The following is a 14270-nucleotide window of genomic DNA, read 5'->3' as shown; positions in this document are numbered from 1 at the left end:
GGCTCCAATTCGCTCCTAGTGTGTTCTGCCACCAGGCCGATGAACCTCTTAAGCTCATCTCCAAATCCTTTCTGCTCTAGGCCAACTACGACATATCGAAGCTCAGGTACATTTGCCATGGATGCGGCGTACCACTGGATTATCGCTTTAACCTGTCTATTTCCGCCAAAAGCGCCGCAGCCCTAGAGTCTAGTGGTGACAAAGGAGTAGGGCTTCCGGACATTCCTGTAACAATGCGAGGAGAACGAGGTGTAGGCCTTCACCAATTCCCGATATAGACAGGCTAGTATCAGGTCCGGAATGCTCACTCCACTATGTGCATGACCGCTGTCTACAAGGTCCAATTCCAGGGCGTCCATGAATAGCATGACCCGGTTTCGCCAGTCAGCAGACGAGGGTATTGCTGATTTCTGCTAGGCAGTATTGACCAATAGTAATTAAGTCACCCATGGCGGCTGGAGGCCTCCATAAGGCATAAAGGTGGCTTTGCATGAGTCTGCAGTAATGTTGTACAAGCACAAGATGTCTAGGACTTCGAGTTGGACAGGGAAGAGGGGAGGCTGGAAGTAAATGCTAGTCCGCATATAGACAACCGTGTTTCAGGTCGTCAGTGATTTCGAATATGGCTCTATCTTGTTCGTGGAGATAATTTTCATCAATGTACGCCTCTCTACGACAGTATGATTTAAATCTGTTTATGTAGTGACTGCCCAAAGAGCTCTTGGGGTTTCGCCCTATAGCTGTCTTATTGTAAAAGGGACTAAGTTGTGAAAGGACCTGGTATAATAATCTTCCTATATGTCCAAACTGGTATATAAATTGTATATTGCGAGCATAGCGTTCTTCCCTATAACTCACTAGAAGATGCCCTATCCTTCTCACGCTTCCCGGGTCGATTAGCTGACAGTATTGACTGTGCATAACGAGGGACTTTAGTATACCACATTCTATAGTCGTATGTATTCAATCTAGCACTAGAGAGAATTATAGAATAAATTAAATTCAAACTCAATATGTTTAGGTAATATCCAAACCTCGAATCAATTATCGCCAGAATATTGGCACCCACTGGTCATAATCTCCTTCTTTTCCAAATTCCACCGCCTGCGAGTCCTTCCTTAATAGATAGAGCTCCGCCTCGTCTCGCAATTTCCTCGCCTCGTCGTTATCATACGAATCCTGAAGCAGTGCTTCGGACAGCTTGAAAAGCCCCCGCGCATGCTCAACAGGCATTATGTCGGCATGGAACTTGGTAATCTCGAGAGATTCACGCAGATGTTTGCTGCAGTGAAAATCAATTAGACTGGTCCCGAGGGGAAATACGATAGCTCAGTGTATAGATAGTCCGGGGACAAATTTTAGAAGATGAAGGGGAAATGGGGAGAGGAGATAAAAAGAAGGAACGTTCACCTACACAGCTGCCTCCACTTTCCCCTGATCAAGACATACCACCCCCGTTTTGTATAAGCATCCGGCGTTGAAAGGATGCAATTTTGTCTGGTCCCCTTTAAGCCACAGATTATGTGCCTCGATAAAATTTGCTTCTGCCGCCTCGAAGCTATTTCTTCGACGCTCAAGCAGTCCCAAGACAAAGTATGCGCTGTGGGGACGGGTCAGCAACGAACATTTCTTGTAAACACCCTTGTGTAGGCAAGCAGAGACCTACTAAGCCAGCATTGCCCAGTTAAGCGGTAGTTCCTGCTTGAACTCGGTGATTGAAATGTCAAGCAATTCTTGCGCCTTGTCATATTGACCAAGATACATCAAACACCTGGCCATATTCTTCTTCGTCACCGTCGGCCAACAAATTCCCCTCCCCTCCTTGACATTCCAGGCAATCCATGTATCCTTCGACTTTTCAAACCATATCAAGGCCATCTCATGATTATTGGCCGTGTTATAATTGTAAGCCAGGTTCTGCTCAAATCCGCCGAGAAGTCCGCCTTTCAACGGAATTTCATGCAATCGCATTTCGTAACCCTTGGTGTTGAGCTCAATTGCATTTTGCACCTTTCCCGTGCTCTCGTACATGCTGGCTTGAAGGGATAGCGTCCAAGCGGCGATATCAGTGGCCTTTTCTTTATCCTCAAGTGCTTCCACAGCCAGCATATTCACTTCACACACGTCTTCAAGATCCTTGAGTGCGTTGATCTCGTAGAGATATCTGGACTGGTCACTATGTGACTTTCAAATCAATGCAAAATATCAGACACGCTTACCTCTGACAATCCTTAAGAAGCTCACAAAATAGCGATGATACCCTGAAATTCTTCGAGACTCGCCGCTCTTCCTTGAACTTATCCACAAGACTGAGAACGTGTTGAAGGCAACGATTGCACCCAGTCCACTCTAGATATAGTTGGTTCTGATTAGCTCCATCGGACTGCTTGGGAAACGCACGATACACGATCGCGGTTGCGTTGGCGAAAGCTTTCTGTCGCTCATCAAGAGAGAGGAAATATCTAAATTGAGTCTGCACCATCCGATGGCAAGAAAATACACGAGCATCTCTGTCACGTTTGATCAAAGCAAGGGTAAGGAGGGGCTCTGTTGCCTCCGAGAAACTGCGCTCCAATTAGGTTGAGGGTGCTTCCAAGATAGGGCTCCTCATACCTGAACTCGTCGGTACAAAACTCAAGATCTTCTGGCAGATCGCTATCTTCAGCAAGATCAAAGAGCAGCTGTGGAATTTTCTCAGATACCAAGAATGACGCAATTCCTAAGAATACCCGGCTATCCTTCCCCAGAGTGGCAAATGAGAGATCCCACACAGCCTGTAGCTCAGATTGGTGAGCCCGTTTTGGGTTCTTCAAATAGATTTGCATGAATTCAGCAATAGACCACGATCGGCGATGAATCAATCCGGCCATGTGCGAGATGGCCAATGCATGACCACTCAGTTTCTGGGAAAGTTCAATTGCCGAATCACCCTCCACTTGGATGTCACTACCTATATTGCGTTTCAACAGGAATAGCAGAAACTCGGAGCCCATTTTCGCGTCCCATGAGGTTATTTCCAGACCAGAAGTGGCAGGCTCGTATGCCAAAGAATGGTTGCGGGTGGTGATAATTGCCTTTCCATGACTGGCCTCCGGCCAGTATGGCATCAATAGATCGGCAGACTCGACATTGTCGTAGACCACTAGCCATCTACAGTCTTTCTCATGTAATCAATAAGCACCAATAGAAAACCCTTATAGATGCTCTCGAGGAGTGACTTACCAGTCGTCTGGAACCAATTCTGGACAAGGATCAAATTCTCGTTGTGCAAGTTGGGTTGCGCCCCCGGTAACTTCAAGCGCATTGCAATATCTGTGAAGCTCTGTCGTAAAGAGGCTGTCTTCTCGCCATAGACCCAAAACACAGCTTCGTATTCGTTCCTCTCAATCTTTTGCTCAATATATCGTGCTGCAATCGAGCTCTTGCCAATCCCACCTAGACCAAAGATAGCAATGGATTGGAAAGATGTGTTTGATCCCACCCGACCTAAGACCTGATCGATTTTCTCAAAAGTCTCGACTCTGTCGAAAAATCGGGGCGTCTTTCTGCTTGGCAGTATCATGCAACGAAATTGCTGCGCAAGTGTTGCTGGGTCCGGGGAGCTGTGGTGATCTGGACCTGGGAGACGTGCCGCAATCAACTTTTCGACTCGCGCAACAGTTTCAATGAGCTCCTGGTTTGTAGAGGTAAATCGGCGCTGAAGCAGCAGCCATGGGTCATTTTGTCGGTCACGACTATCCTCGTCTCGTCTATCTGCGTTATCGGTATTAGTTTGCCTGTACAGTAGCTCTTTCCTTTTTGCTACAACTCACCATGACGCATTACCTCTTCCTCGCCACGCATAGACTTCACCGCGCTAGTGAAAAATTCCACTAGCTGAATCTGAATATCAAAGCATGCTTCTTTTATTTGTTCCGGATTGTCCCTCAGCGCGACATAGTAGCCTGTGAAGGCCTCTGCTTTATATCCAAGAGACTTCAACATCCGTGGAATTTTGGAGAGCGCTTGCGGATCTTGAGTAGTAAGCTATCGCGTTGTGAGCGGAATTGACCGTTGAAGAATCAAGCCTAACGGCTAAATGCTCACCTGGAGTAGGACGCCGATGATGCCCCAAAAGAAATCAGCTTGGAGAATTGGGGCCAACTGAGTCTCGAATATTTGTGTAAACTTATAGAGGTGGCCAAGCGTTGGTTTGATCAAAGCAATCTCATATGGAACCACTACGCCAGCGCCTGTGTCTGCCGATCCCCACACATATTTCTGCATCGAATCCCAGGAGGTGATCGATTTTACCTGCCTCAAGTCATCTGGCTCCAGTGATTTCTCGCACTGCTCGATGGTTGCTTTCCATTGACGGCCGAAGAAGCTTTCTCTAGCGTGAAATGGTCAGCTACCAAACATTGGTATGCTCTCCGGTTCGTGTTGGCAACCTACAGGTCCGAGGAGTCCATCGCGATGTGGAGGCAGTAGAAAAGCGGCCGTAAAGTGGCAGGATAGTGTAGCAGAAAGTAAATTTCAAGTGCGAGGCTCGTTACTTGGTATGAAATGGAAGGAAGGGTTCTCGCAGCTAGCTGCATCTGTAACAGGGCGTAACAAACATTCTGTGTGTATTTCCAAAGCCCTTTGTGGAACAGTGCATATGTGGCGTTTGTTCCAGCTACCAATTAAAATCAAGGTCAACGAGAACGAAACATAGGCTCCAACAGCAATTATATCAGTTCTTCGCAAAATTGTTAGAACTTCCGAGGATATCAATACAAGAAATGAAGCTCTTGGAATTAGGGCTTTGAAGGGTACGTAGCAAGCCGATGATTGAAGTATCACGAGCGTTGGGCGATTTACTCTGAGACATCAACGGGGCCTGGCCCCCGCAGATCCAAATTATGCGGGTTTTATCCCGCTTTACGAAGATCACTCTGGCGATCACATAGCATCTTCAGCAAATCAACAACACTCATTTTGTAGCCATTGGCAGTTTACATGTACGGTATTGGTATTAACCCCGAGGCACCCCGCGTCGAATAAATAGCCATCCATGCTTTCCTGGCTGAATCCGCCCGGGTTTCTTTTATGTAGTCTTCCTGTGACCACGCACCGCTACTTATTCTTTGTTTTCTCATCCACTATACTATGCTCACGACTTGTCGCTTATACCATATAGCCATGGTCAAACCAGTGAAGGTTCAATACATCGGATGGGAGGATGACTTTCGCTACGCCGAAGAGAAATCTCGGATCACAGAGCATATTCAAAAGATTGCAGAAGATAACGGATTTTCCCATGCCTTGGTACAGTGAGTACATCCTGAGGTTTACCTGCGCAAACGAAGCGGATAGCTAATGGACCTTGGGCAACATAGAGACATGATCATGAGATACCGCTACAGATCCCAAGGACCATGGATAGATGTGCATTTCAAGCGTGAGCAATGGGTCACAAACGGAGTAGGGAAATACGTGTTTACAAGATTATGGTTTAATGAGGATGGGGACCTCGACAAGGATCCGGAGTTCTTCGAGGTAGAAAATTGATATCTGGAATAACCTGAGCTACTCGGAGACTTTCAATGGATATATAACTGGCCTGCAATGTTTCGTAAACATAATTACCGGTTAGTAGTTACCCAGCGCACTAGGATTTTTCAATAATGCGGGTCAAAGTACACTGGCTGGCGGTCGACTCCCAAAGTGGAAAACTGGCGTAAGCCAGTACCCCTCACCAGCTGCTTCCCAACCTCTAGCTAACCATCCGACAGATTATGAAGATACGTTTTTATCACTTCAAACCGTCAAGTTAATGTGTTGGCCTTTTTCACACAACTCCTATGGCTTCACGAATCTACGCGCCTTCCCCTTCGACATTCGCCGAGGATCCGGATCGATATCGCGAGAATGGACTTCATCCTCTCACCATTGGTGATATCCTCAAATTCGGTAGATACCGAATAGTTCATAAGCTGGGCTCAGGAAGCTTTGCCACCGTCTGGCTCGGCAGGGACACATCAGAGAACAAATATGTCTCTCTGAAGATCTTGTCTGCCGACACCCCTCTTGACTGTAAAGAGCTTCGGATTTTACAGGAGATAACTGAATCTGAATTAAACCACAAAGGACGAGAGTTTGTTGTTCAGCTTCTCGACCATTTTACCATCGAGGGCCCCAACGGCCGGCATCTGTGCGTTGTGACCCCTGTAGCCGGAGACCGTTTGGCGAGAAAGCCCGGGTTGCCTTACAACTCCTTGGAGTGGCCTCGAATCATTGGACTTCAGATTGCAGAAGCCTTGGGTTATCTTCACGTCTTGGGCATTGCGCATGGAGGTCAGTCTTAATCGCATTCAGGTGCCCGTGGACAATGTTTAACTTCGAAACAGATTGTTACACATCCAATATTCTCTCCCAGGTTCTCCCATTTGACGATTGGACCGAAGAAGAGCTCTATGCTTGCCTAGGACAGCCCGTTAAACATCAAGTACGTCGCTTGGATGGGATGCCAAGGGAAGACAATGCCCCCGAGTACACAGTCGACCCCTGTGATATAACAGCACTAGAAGCTCGTCTGTCCACAGACCGAATTCTCCTCATCGACTTCGGAGCTGCTTTCTATCACCACGAAAGCCCTGAGCAGATCTTCACTCCAGCTCCATTCGCATCCCCCGAGATTCTTTTCGGCGGCGAGCTCACGTTCGCAGTCGATAATTGGGCATTTGGGTGCCTTCTGTACGAGCTTTGTGCCGACCGCAGTCTTATTAAATTACTTTTCGGATGGAACAACGATGCGATGAAGGACCAGGTGGCTATGCTTGGGAAGCCTCCTGATGCTCTCTGGCAAAACTGGGAGGGTAAGGACAAGTACTTTCACCCCGATGGAACACCAAAAGAAGCCCACGATAGGCGTCTGAAGGTCTACCCACTCTCCCTGAAGCAAAGAGTGCGAAACCTGGAGAAGCCCCTCAGCGAACGAGGCTACGGAACGGGAGACGAAGCGCCACTTCCACCAGATCTCCAGAACTTGTTTGACCTTCTCAATGGTGTCATAACTTACGACGCCAGGTCCCGCATGTCATTCGAAGGAGTACAGGCTCATCCTTTCTTCAGAGGCGTTAATATCCCGGGGTGTTGACGATAGTTTATCGTCCCAGAAGATAAGTGCACATTTGGTTTTGCATAGCCTTTTGGAGCCATGGTAGCGATGAGATATTGAGATGGCCGGATCCTGGCAATTGTGTTTTGGTCATTTTTCCTATCTTCTGTTTCTTTGTCTCGGATTTATCTCGATTCTCTAAGAACATGAGCATAGCTGTGTATGATTGAATAGCCCGCCACTACTGAATTCACTCATGGTAGAAGCAAATCCGTCTTTTTCAACATATAATTTTCATCGGTACGAACCAAGTCGTTGACATCGACTCAATACGTTTTCTGACAACCCACTAACCAGTCACCAGGTGTAAGTCAGACACGATCATTCGACTGGAGCTAACGGAAGAGGACGGAAATAACACTATATTTTGACAGCCTAGCTCCCCTTGAGGGGAAATTGATTGGAGAATACGTCTAAAATAGCCCGAAGTGAGATTATAACACTGCAAGCAACGCATGCCTGAAACCGTGGACACACGCGCCACCACCACCAACCTTGGCGTGCAGGAACATAATATTATGCGCAAATGGTATTCGGGATACGCCATTGAAGAGGCATGTTAACACGTAAAGATTCAAAAACGGACCGACGCTCGACTAAGAATATACCGAACCCCGCTAGAACTGTCCGGGGTCGAAACCCGCGACTTTGGCATACCCAACTGGTGATTTGCGCATTGGAAAGGTTGTACGGGCCACCTAGACTCGGCGCGTGCAGATAACAATAACTTGGCGCATAAATTAAATGAATGGTGGAATTGTAATATCCGACTTTATCTGCTGATACTCAGCTCAACGTTTACCGAAACCCCAAAGCGGCTGCGTGCGTTGAGCTGAGTAGTTTGTTACGCGTATTCGATGCACCTTCCGACGAGTAATATCGAGCGATTCATCCCGTGATTAACTTGCAGCTAGAATGGGAGCTGTAGGTCTCAGTTGTGGTACAATTTCAAAAATTGGTTATTTTTTGGTCATGTACCTTTCGCATACGGATGTGATCTGAAAAGATACAAGTTCTTTACGGTTGGGAGCAGGTAATGTATAGCATAAACAAGTATCAATCTTCATTAAAATAACTCTCAATAATACCTCTCGCAGTCGCCATCATAGAACTGCCGAGGACTACCCTTCGTAACTCCTGTTGATCTGATGCCCCCGATTTTGAAAGTCTGTTTCTCGTCTTGACGAGATAAATGAGCTCCCACTATCGAGTAACATAAAGCATAAATCACTTCCTAGTAAGGGTTTGTTAGCTGCGTACCTTTGCTTGCTATTCGTAATACTCACTTGACAGACCGCGAGGGCTTAGGCTTCTCCTTCGAAAAGTCAACATCGGCTCTAGGATCGAGCGCAATGGTTCCGTGTTGACTCATGCCGTACTTGGCGGGATTCATGCCGGCGTCAACATCATCTTTCATGGTAATAGCTTCTCCCTTAGGAGTTGAGCCCATCAAGGCCGTATACCACTCCCGCCAAGGCTGGACGAGGTCTGAGTTGATATTTTCCGCGGGCATGTTGCTGGTCTGTGATTGGGATTTTTCTTTGAAGTGGGAAAATTTAGGAGTTGAGCTTGGAGGTTCGGCAATGAATTGGGATATGTGGTACTATATAACTGTTTTATCGGCAATGGGAAATTTTGGGCTCGCAGCTTTCAAGAGACCGCGACCCCTCTTCTAGTCTACGCAATGACGGGTATTCCAGTAGTTCTCACTAACAAGCAGTGGAACACGGTGGTCAAGTGGTTATCTTGCTCAACGTGGAGGAATACCATTTGACAAAGATCCCTGTAGGGGCTTACAGGGATGGAAGCAGCTACGTGGACCTTCGGATTGGGCTGGTCCTTTGAAAGAGATGCACATGCAATCGGTTACAGTCTAGTATTGCCTATACGGCAGTTGGTATTATCTGTAGAAAATCCCTTATATACCTCACGCACTTCCACCAAGCAATAAGACCCGCCCATTAACTTTGCACACAGATTATACCATCAATTAGTTATGCCAATATGGAAACTACGATCTCCTATTTAGCTCAAGACCCCATTCTCGACATCGAAAAGCCGTTCGATACCGACGTCCCGGTTGATCACATCCCCGGCGCACGCGCCTCGAACCATCGTAACGATGAGAGAGATGTGAAGGTGTATCCAATCACTGATCTTAGCGAATGGGACCTCGAGAAACATGGTTTCTGCTTCATCAGAGCAAAAACGGGACTGAATGCTGAGGATGCATTGACAAGAAAGAGGGAGGTACAGAAAGGTTACTGGTATGAGATTGAAGCGATCTTGCACGAGGCTTTCCCACAGTACTCGAGAATTGAGTGCTATGATTGCACGGTATTGTGTTATTCTCAGTTCTACACTTTGAATTGTATCTCACGCAATCTGATGAGATATAGGTTAGAAAGAGGGACCCGGATTTCCCTACCAATATCAGGATCTATACCAAAGTCGAGCAGCCAGCACGAAGACCGCACAGTGATTGTTCGCCCAGGGGCGCGCACATGAATCTTGAGCGTGCGTTCCCAGGACAGGAAAGCTTTTGGGAGGGCAAGGACTTCGATATTTTGAAGTAAAATGACCCCTGTCAAGCTACTTACTTGATATGGACTAAAGTATTCTTCCTAGCGTTTGGCGACCACTCCGAGGCCCAAATAATGACTGGCCTCTGGCGATGTGTGACTGGACGACTATCGACCCTTCAATTGACGTTCGCATCAACGATGCCATCAGACGTGATCGGGTTGATGAGAATGCCATTCTGCATTTCAATGAGAACCATAAATGGTATTTCATGAAGGATCAGTCGGTGGAGGACTTGATTGTCTTTCGTAACGCTGATTCCTTTGGGAAGCGTGCTCGTAAGCTTGATTCTTACCTATCTGGGGAGACATGTGATGAAATTTATACTGACGTCTCTGAAGAAGGATTCCACTGTTCGGTTTTGAATCCGGAGACGAATGGGCAGCTCAGGGAGAGCGTTGAAGTCAGGTGTGTAGCATTTCGCTAGGGTTGTGGTGTACACGGAGTGTTTTCGTAGCATAGTATAGCTTCATGATGCAATCAATTCCAGCTGACTTATCGCACAAAGCGTCGAGATGATTCTTCGTATGAAATGGGAATCAACCAACACCATTACCTGATTAGTCTGATTGATTTGGCTAGTGAACTGATCCAAAAAAAAATGTAACGTGTACTGTTGCGGCTTAGAGTGAGTCCCCATCTGGATTCTGCGGGTGTTGTATATTTGCCCGTAATTGCCCGTAATTGCCCGTAAGGTTCAGAATACAAATTTTGACAGAATCATTTAGTTACAAGGCATAAGCCCTTTTAAACCTTCTGCAAATTGGGCTTGGGCTATGCAATTCCCTCTTTCAGCCGTCGACTCCAGCACTAAGATGTTTGAAAGCGGTACAGAGCCAATCACCCATACCGAGGCGAGATAAGAATTAATTACCTTCTTGGTTAAGGCTTGCGTTACCGATTCAACGCCTAGAGTCATTTGACTTTTTCGGGGTTTCAAATTGCATGGGTGATGGCTCGTTCTGCAGTCCCTGCATGCCCGGTTGCCAGCTCACGCCCCCTCCTGCCTGAAAATTCAGTACCGCCTTCTAAATTGGGTGCGACATTGGATTTTACCATCATTTCTGCCACTATAGAGTTTCCTGCCAATATTCTGCCCACGTCTGGTTTACATAGTAAAAAACATTCATTTTGATCAGAAAAAAAACGAACGGAGTTATATTCTGCCTGATTCCTATGATCTAACCCCTGACTATGAAGCAGTCATTAATGAAGCAGTAGTTGATAAAGCATTTGTTGATGACGCAGTTGGCGATGAAGCAGTTGATGTGATAGAAGTGACATAATTTTGTTAGTTGTTTACATACTACTCCGTACAAACTGCAGGTATCGACGGAGTATGTACTCCGTACTGTCTCGCTACTCAAGGTTGTGTAGGGAGTTTGACACTAAAGCGGTGTAGATAGCGGTAAGTAGGAGCAGGTGTCAAAGTATGATCTATTCCTAAATAGAAAGGCGGTATTGAACTTTCAGACCCGTCTAATATTAGTATCTAGTTTCTCGCGCATGGTGCCCTAGAATGCACTAAAATCCGGTCACGGCGTTACTGGCATTGGATTGGATCTTCCGCAGTTTTGCAATCCGAGGATCAACTTGAACTAGCCTTGGCTATACCGCAGCAGTTTATGTTGGAGCTGAATAATATGTCTGCACTATTGCAGCAGCAAGCTGGAAAACACTCAAAAGAATTGAAATGCCACCCACCCATAACACAGCCCAAAATGTGTACCACTGCAATGGATTTCTCCGATCCCGCCACAAATCTCTAATTCTACTCGGTTGCTGCTTCAGATTGTACAGCTGCACCGCCAAGAGACGAGGGCCGAAATGCGGGAAGTCGTCCCGGGCGGAGTAGGTATCTGACTCGATGAGAGAATTATAGAGATCGATGTTGGAGGTGGGAAATAGCTCGACTGGGATCCTAGACTTCGTGAAGCGGCGGAGGAAGCGGGACTGCGTGACCGAGGCGCTGCAGATGGCGAGAAGGAATGGGTCAATTTCCCCGGAAAGTTTCTTGGTTTGCTCGAGTAGTTCTAATGCAATTTGGCGGGAGTGTGAGGACTGGCCGAATAGAAGACGGTATGAGAGTAACACTTCACGGTGGAGAGAAGATGCGTCGTTGGCTAAGCTGTCTGTATAAAAATTGGATGGAAGAAGCTCAGACGAAACCCTGGCAGAAGGTTAGACAATTCGTGCAAATACATTTTTGAGGGCATGAAAAGAGCTCACTGATAGAGAACATTGAGTTGCTGTGTCTGTAAAATGCTGCTCGCGCAAAATGTTGGCAAACAGAACACGGAAAGTGTCCGGGATTGTCGATCAAAAGCAAGATGAGATGCCAGATTCTCAACCCATTTCACCCTCACCCGACCTATCGTATATAGAGAGTAACAGTTGACACTTGATTCGTAAAGTATATCTGTCGCTGTAGCCCCATCGTGTCTAGTATCTTCCAACGTACCCTTAATGGCACGGAATAACTTTTTGATTGGCCTTCTGGCAGATTGCCCGAGGGGAATCTCACCAGATTCCCCTGGCCTGCTGCCATACTTTGCGCGTAGGAATAGAGTACGATCATTTCCCGATGCTTCATTGGCCTGACCAAGTTCCAGGTCTGGGTCTATCGTCATAGATGCCCAGCATAGTACTGCAAATATTGCAAGAAGAGTGTGGTCCTTCTCAAGAGGACTGAATCCGGCCGAATTTCCTTTGATCAAATGATGGTAAATCTTCTCCATGCTCACAGTTTCATCTGCCTGCAGGCTCTGGATTCCCCGGAGCACTGCAAGGAACCAGTGCCAGCCATGAACAGCATTGGATGGTTTCTCTCGCTTGAGGATTTTCCAGATAATTTCGAACTCTTCGCACAGCAGGCTTTCAAACTTCCTCTCCAAATGGTTGCATAAAATATGTATTCCTGGCCATTGTTTTGCATGTGAGATTCCAAGCCCAAAGAGCAACTCTATTGCTTCGAGATGGATATCCAGGGACATGTCTTCGGTGGTTGTAGCTACATGAGCCTTGTATTAGTTTGATTTTGATTCCTTCTAGAACACTAATCTCTCTTACCTGGTTTAGGTTTCATCGAAAGCATAGAAAATGATGGCTAGGAGAACTGTATTTAGTTGATGGGAACCGACAGAACACATCACAAATACAGATACGGCAAAGCTCACATGTATGATACCTGCAGGGCGCCGCCATATTGCCGACAAAAAATCTGAAATGTCTCTTTTTGCGGGGGGTTGTCGACCATCGTGAGCTTCGAGATCCGGGTCAGAAACCATGCCGACGAGAGATTGGATATGTATGGAACTTCTGACTTCGACTTCGACATTGGCCCCTGAGACGCATTTCAAAGGAGGTCAACTCAACCCTATGACCAAGAGAAAGAAGACGAGTCTGAGTAAGCAAAGCAATACCCCCCAAGCGTTGCTAACCGGATTGAGCGAGGATACGATGTGGTTGTCTCGGACTTCTTCACCCAGTTGCGTTTGTTATGCATGACGTGGAGTGATAGCGCTTAAAAAATAAGATTACAGTAGAGCTGAACTCTTCTTATTTCTCAATAGCTTTTTCGCTCCACAGAAAGAAGTGAAAAGCTAAGTTGCCACTCGTTATGCCTCCAGCAGGCAAAAATTGCTGCTCTTTTATTTCGACGTAGGAAAGACGGCCATCAGCCTGGGAAGGTTCCATTGCTGTATCGACCAGATCTTCATGTTTCGAAAGACTCACGGGTTTATTTATCGGCGGTTTAGGCGGGTTCATCACTTTCAAAGTATCCGAGAAGAGGTAATGGGCGGGTATGCATGGCTTGTCTCTTGACTTGTAACCACATAAACTTCATAGAAAAACACGATACGGTATTTTCCATGCAAAAGAGAGGGGCGGTAATGAGCTCCGATTGGCCACGTACTAGCGTGGCGCGAGGCGATCACACCTGAAGTCCCACATCGGGTTCGATTGGACCAAGGGCTTGATACCCTGCTGCATCCAGTCAGCGCTAGTCCTGTGACCAGCGGCCTTCGAATTTATGTTTCAAGTAGTACATAATTGAAAAACTAGTGGCATTAAAATGGCGTTTTTCCACCTTCCCACTGCCGTCGGAGTCGGCCCTCCGGAACCGCGAATTGGGTTTTTTGACAGGTTTCTCTTGGGAGATTCGGTGACGATAGTGTCAGCTTCTCGGTTTTATTTTAGGCATAATCAATGATTGAGAATAAAGAAAGAAATTGCTCGGTAGAAAATTCTACCAATGTGTCCTATAGCATGTATGTGTTCTGTAATTTCAGTCAAAGAATGTGAGGGCCTGTTGGGTAGCGCAGCCCCAATCCCCAATCCCTGCCAACTACGCTGACTGAGCTCCCCTCCCCATCGCTTTTACGGCGCTACGTCTTTTGGAGCACGAATCAGTCTACCCCTCCTCCACATTGAACATCGCTCCACGATAGCTACCTTGCCTTTTTCCAAGCCTTGAGGTGAACTGTTTTAACTCCCCCTGAACCTCTTATCATTCATAACCTCCCTCACCGCTGCATCAAGTACC

General features: G+C 46.8%; 6 protein-coding genes across 6 annotated transcripts; 3 read left to right on the top strand and 3 right to left on the bottom strand.

The window, feature by feature from the left end:
• Window positions 1-1044: 1044 nt before the first annotated feature.
• On the bottom strand, window positions 1045-4451 carry LCP9604111_9703 (uncharacterized protein; the record flags this gene model as incomplete). Its single annotated transcript, XM_039077987.1, has 10 exons — window positions 1045-1282; window positions 1415-1600; window positions 1667-2164; window positions 2220-2349; window positions 2401-2564; window positions 2614-3157; window positions 3223-3753; window positions 3813-4026; window positions 4087-4372; window positions 4435-4451. 10 exons carry the CDS (start codon window positions 4449-4451, stop codon window positions 1045-1047), a joined length of 2808 nt encoding a protein of 935 aa, XP_038924313.1.
• Window positions 4452-5163: 712 nt separating this feature from the next.
• LCP9604111_9702 (uncharacterized protein) lies at window positions 5164-5532 on the top strand (the record flags this gene model as incomplete). The annotated part of the gene is made up of 2 exons (XM_039077986.1): window positions 5164-5294; window positions 5361-5532. The coding sequence occupies 2 exons, from the start codon at window positions 5164-5166 to the stop codon at window positions 5530-5532; spliced, it is 303 nt and encodes a 100-aa protein (XP_038924312.1).
• A 293-nt stretch (window positions 5533-5825) lies between these two features.
• On the top strand, window positions 5826-7120 carry LCP9604111_9701 (uncharacterized protein; the record flags this gene model as incomplete). Its single annotated transcript, XM_039077985.1, has 2 exons — window positions 5826-6318; window positions 6372-7120. The coding sequence occupies 2 exons, from the start codon at window positions 5826-5828 to the stop codon at window positions 7118-7120; spliced, it is 1242 nt and encodes a 413-aa protein (XP_038924311.1).
• A 1248-nt stretch (window positions 7121-8368) lies between these two features.
• Window positions 8369-8654, bottom strand: LCP9604111_9700 (uncharacterized protein; the record flags this gene model as incomplete). Its single annotated transcript, XM_039077984.1, has 2 exons — window positions 8369-8375; window positions 8428-8654. 2 exons carry the CDS (start codon window positions 8652-8654, stop codon window positions 8369-8371), a joined length of 234 nt encoding a protein of 77 aa, XP_038924310.1.
• Window positions 8655-9145: 491 nt separating this feature from the next.
• Window positions 9146-10284, top strand: LCP9604111_9699 (uncharacterized protein; the record flags this gene model as incomplete). The annotated part of the gene is made up of 5 exons (XM_039077981.1): window positions 9146-9478; window positions 9541-9713; window positions 9770-10002; window positions 10066-10132; window positions 10233-10284. 5 exons carry the CDS (start codon window positions 9146-9148, stop codon window positions 10282-10284), a joined length of 858 nt encoding a protein of 285 aa, XP_038924309.1.
• Window positions 10285-11347: 1063 nt separating this feature from the next.
• Window positions 11348-13011, bottom strand: LCP9604111_9698 (uncharacterized protein; the record flags this gene model as incomplete). The annotated part of the gene is made up of 5 exons (XM_039077980.1): window positions 11348-11894; window positions 11954-12095; window positions 12186-12734; window positions 12794-12830; window positions 12901-13011. The coding sequence occupies 5 exons, from the start codon at window positions 13009-13011 to the stop codon at window positions 11348-11350; spliced, it is 1386 nt and encodes a 461-aa protein (XP_038924308.1).
• Between the last annotated feature and the right edge of the window lie 1259 nt (window positions 13012-14270).

This window comes from Penicillium roqueforti, assembly GCF_015533775.1.
Source record: "Penicillium roqueforti strain LCP96 04111 chromosome Unknown scaffold_63, whole genome shotgun sequence".
Taxonomy (NCBI): domain Eukaryota; kingdom Fungi; phylum Ascomycota; class Eurotiomycetes; order Eurotiales; family Aspergillaceae; genus Penicillium; species Penicillium roqueforti.
Note: the sequence above shows the minus strand (reverse complement) of the source record. Positions and strands in the feature narration are given on the sequence as shown.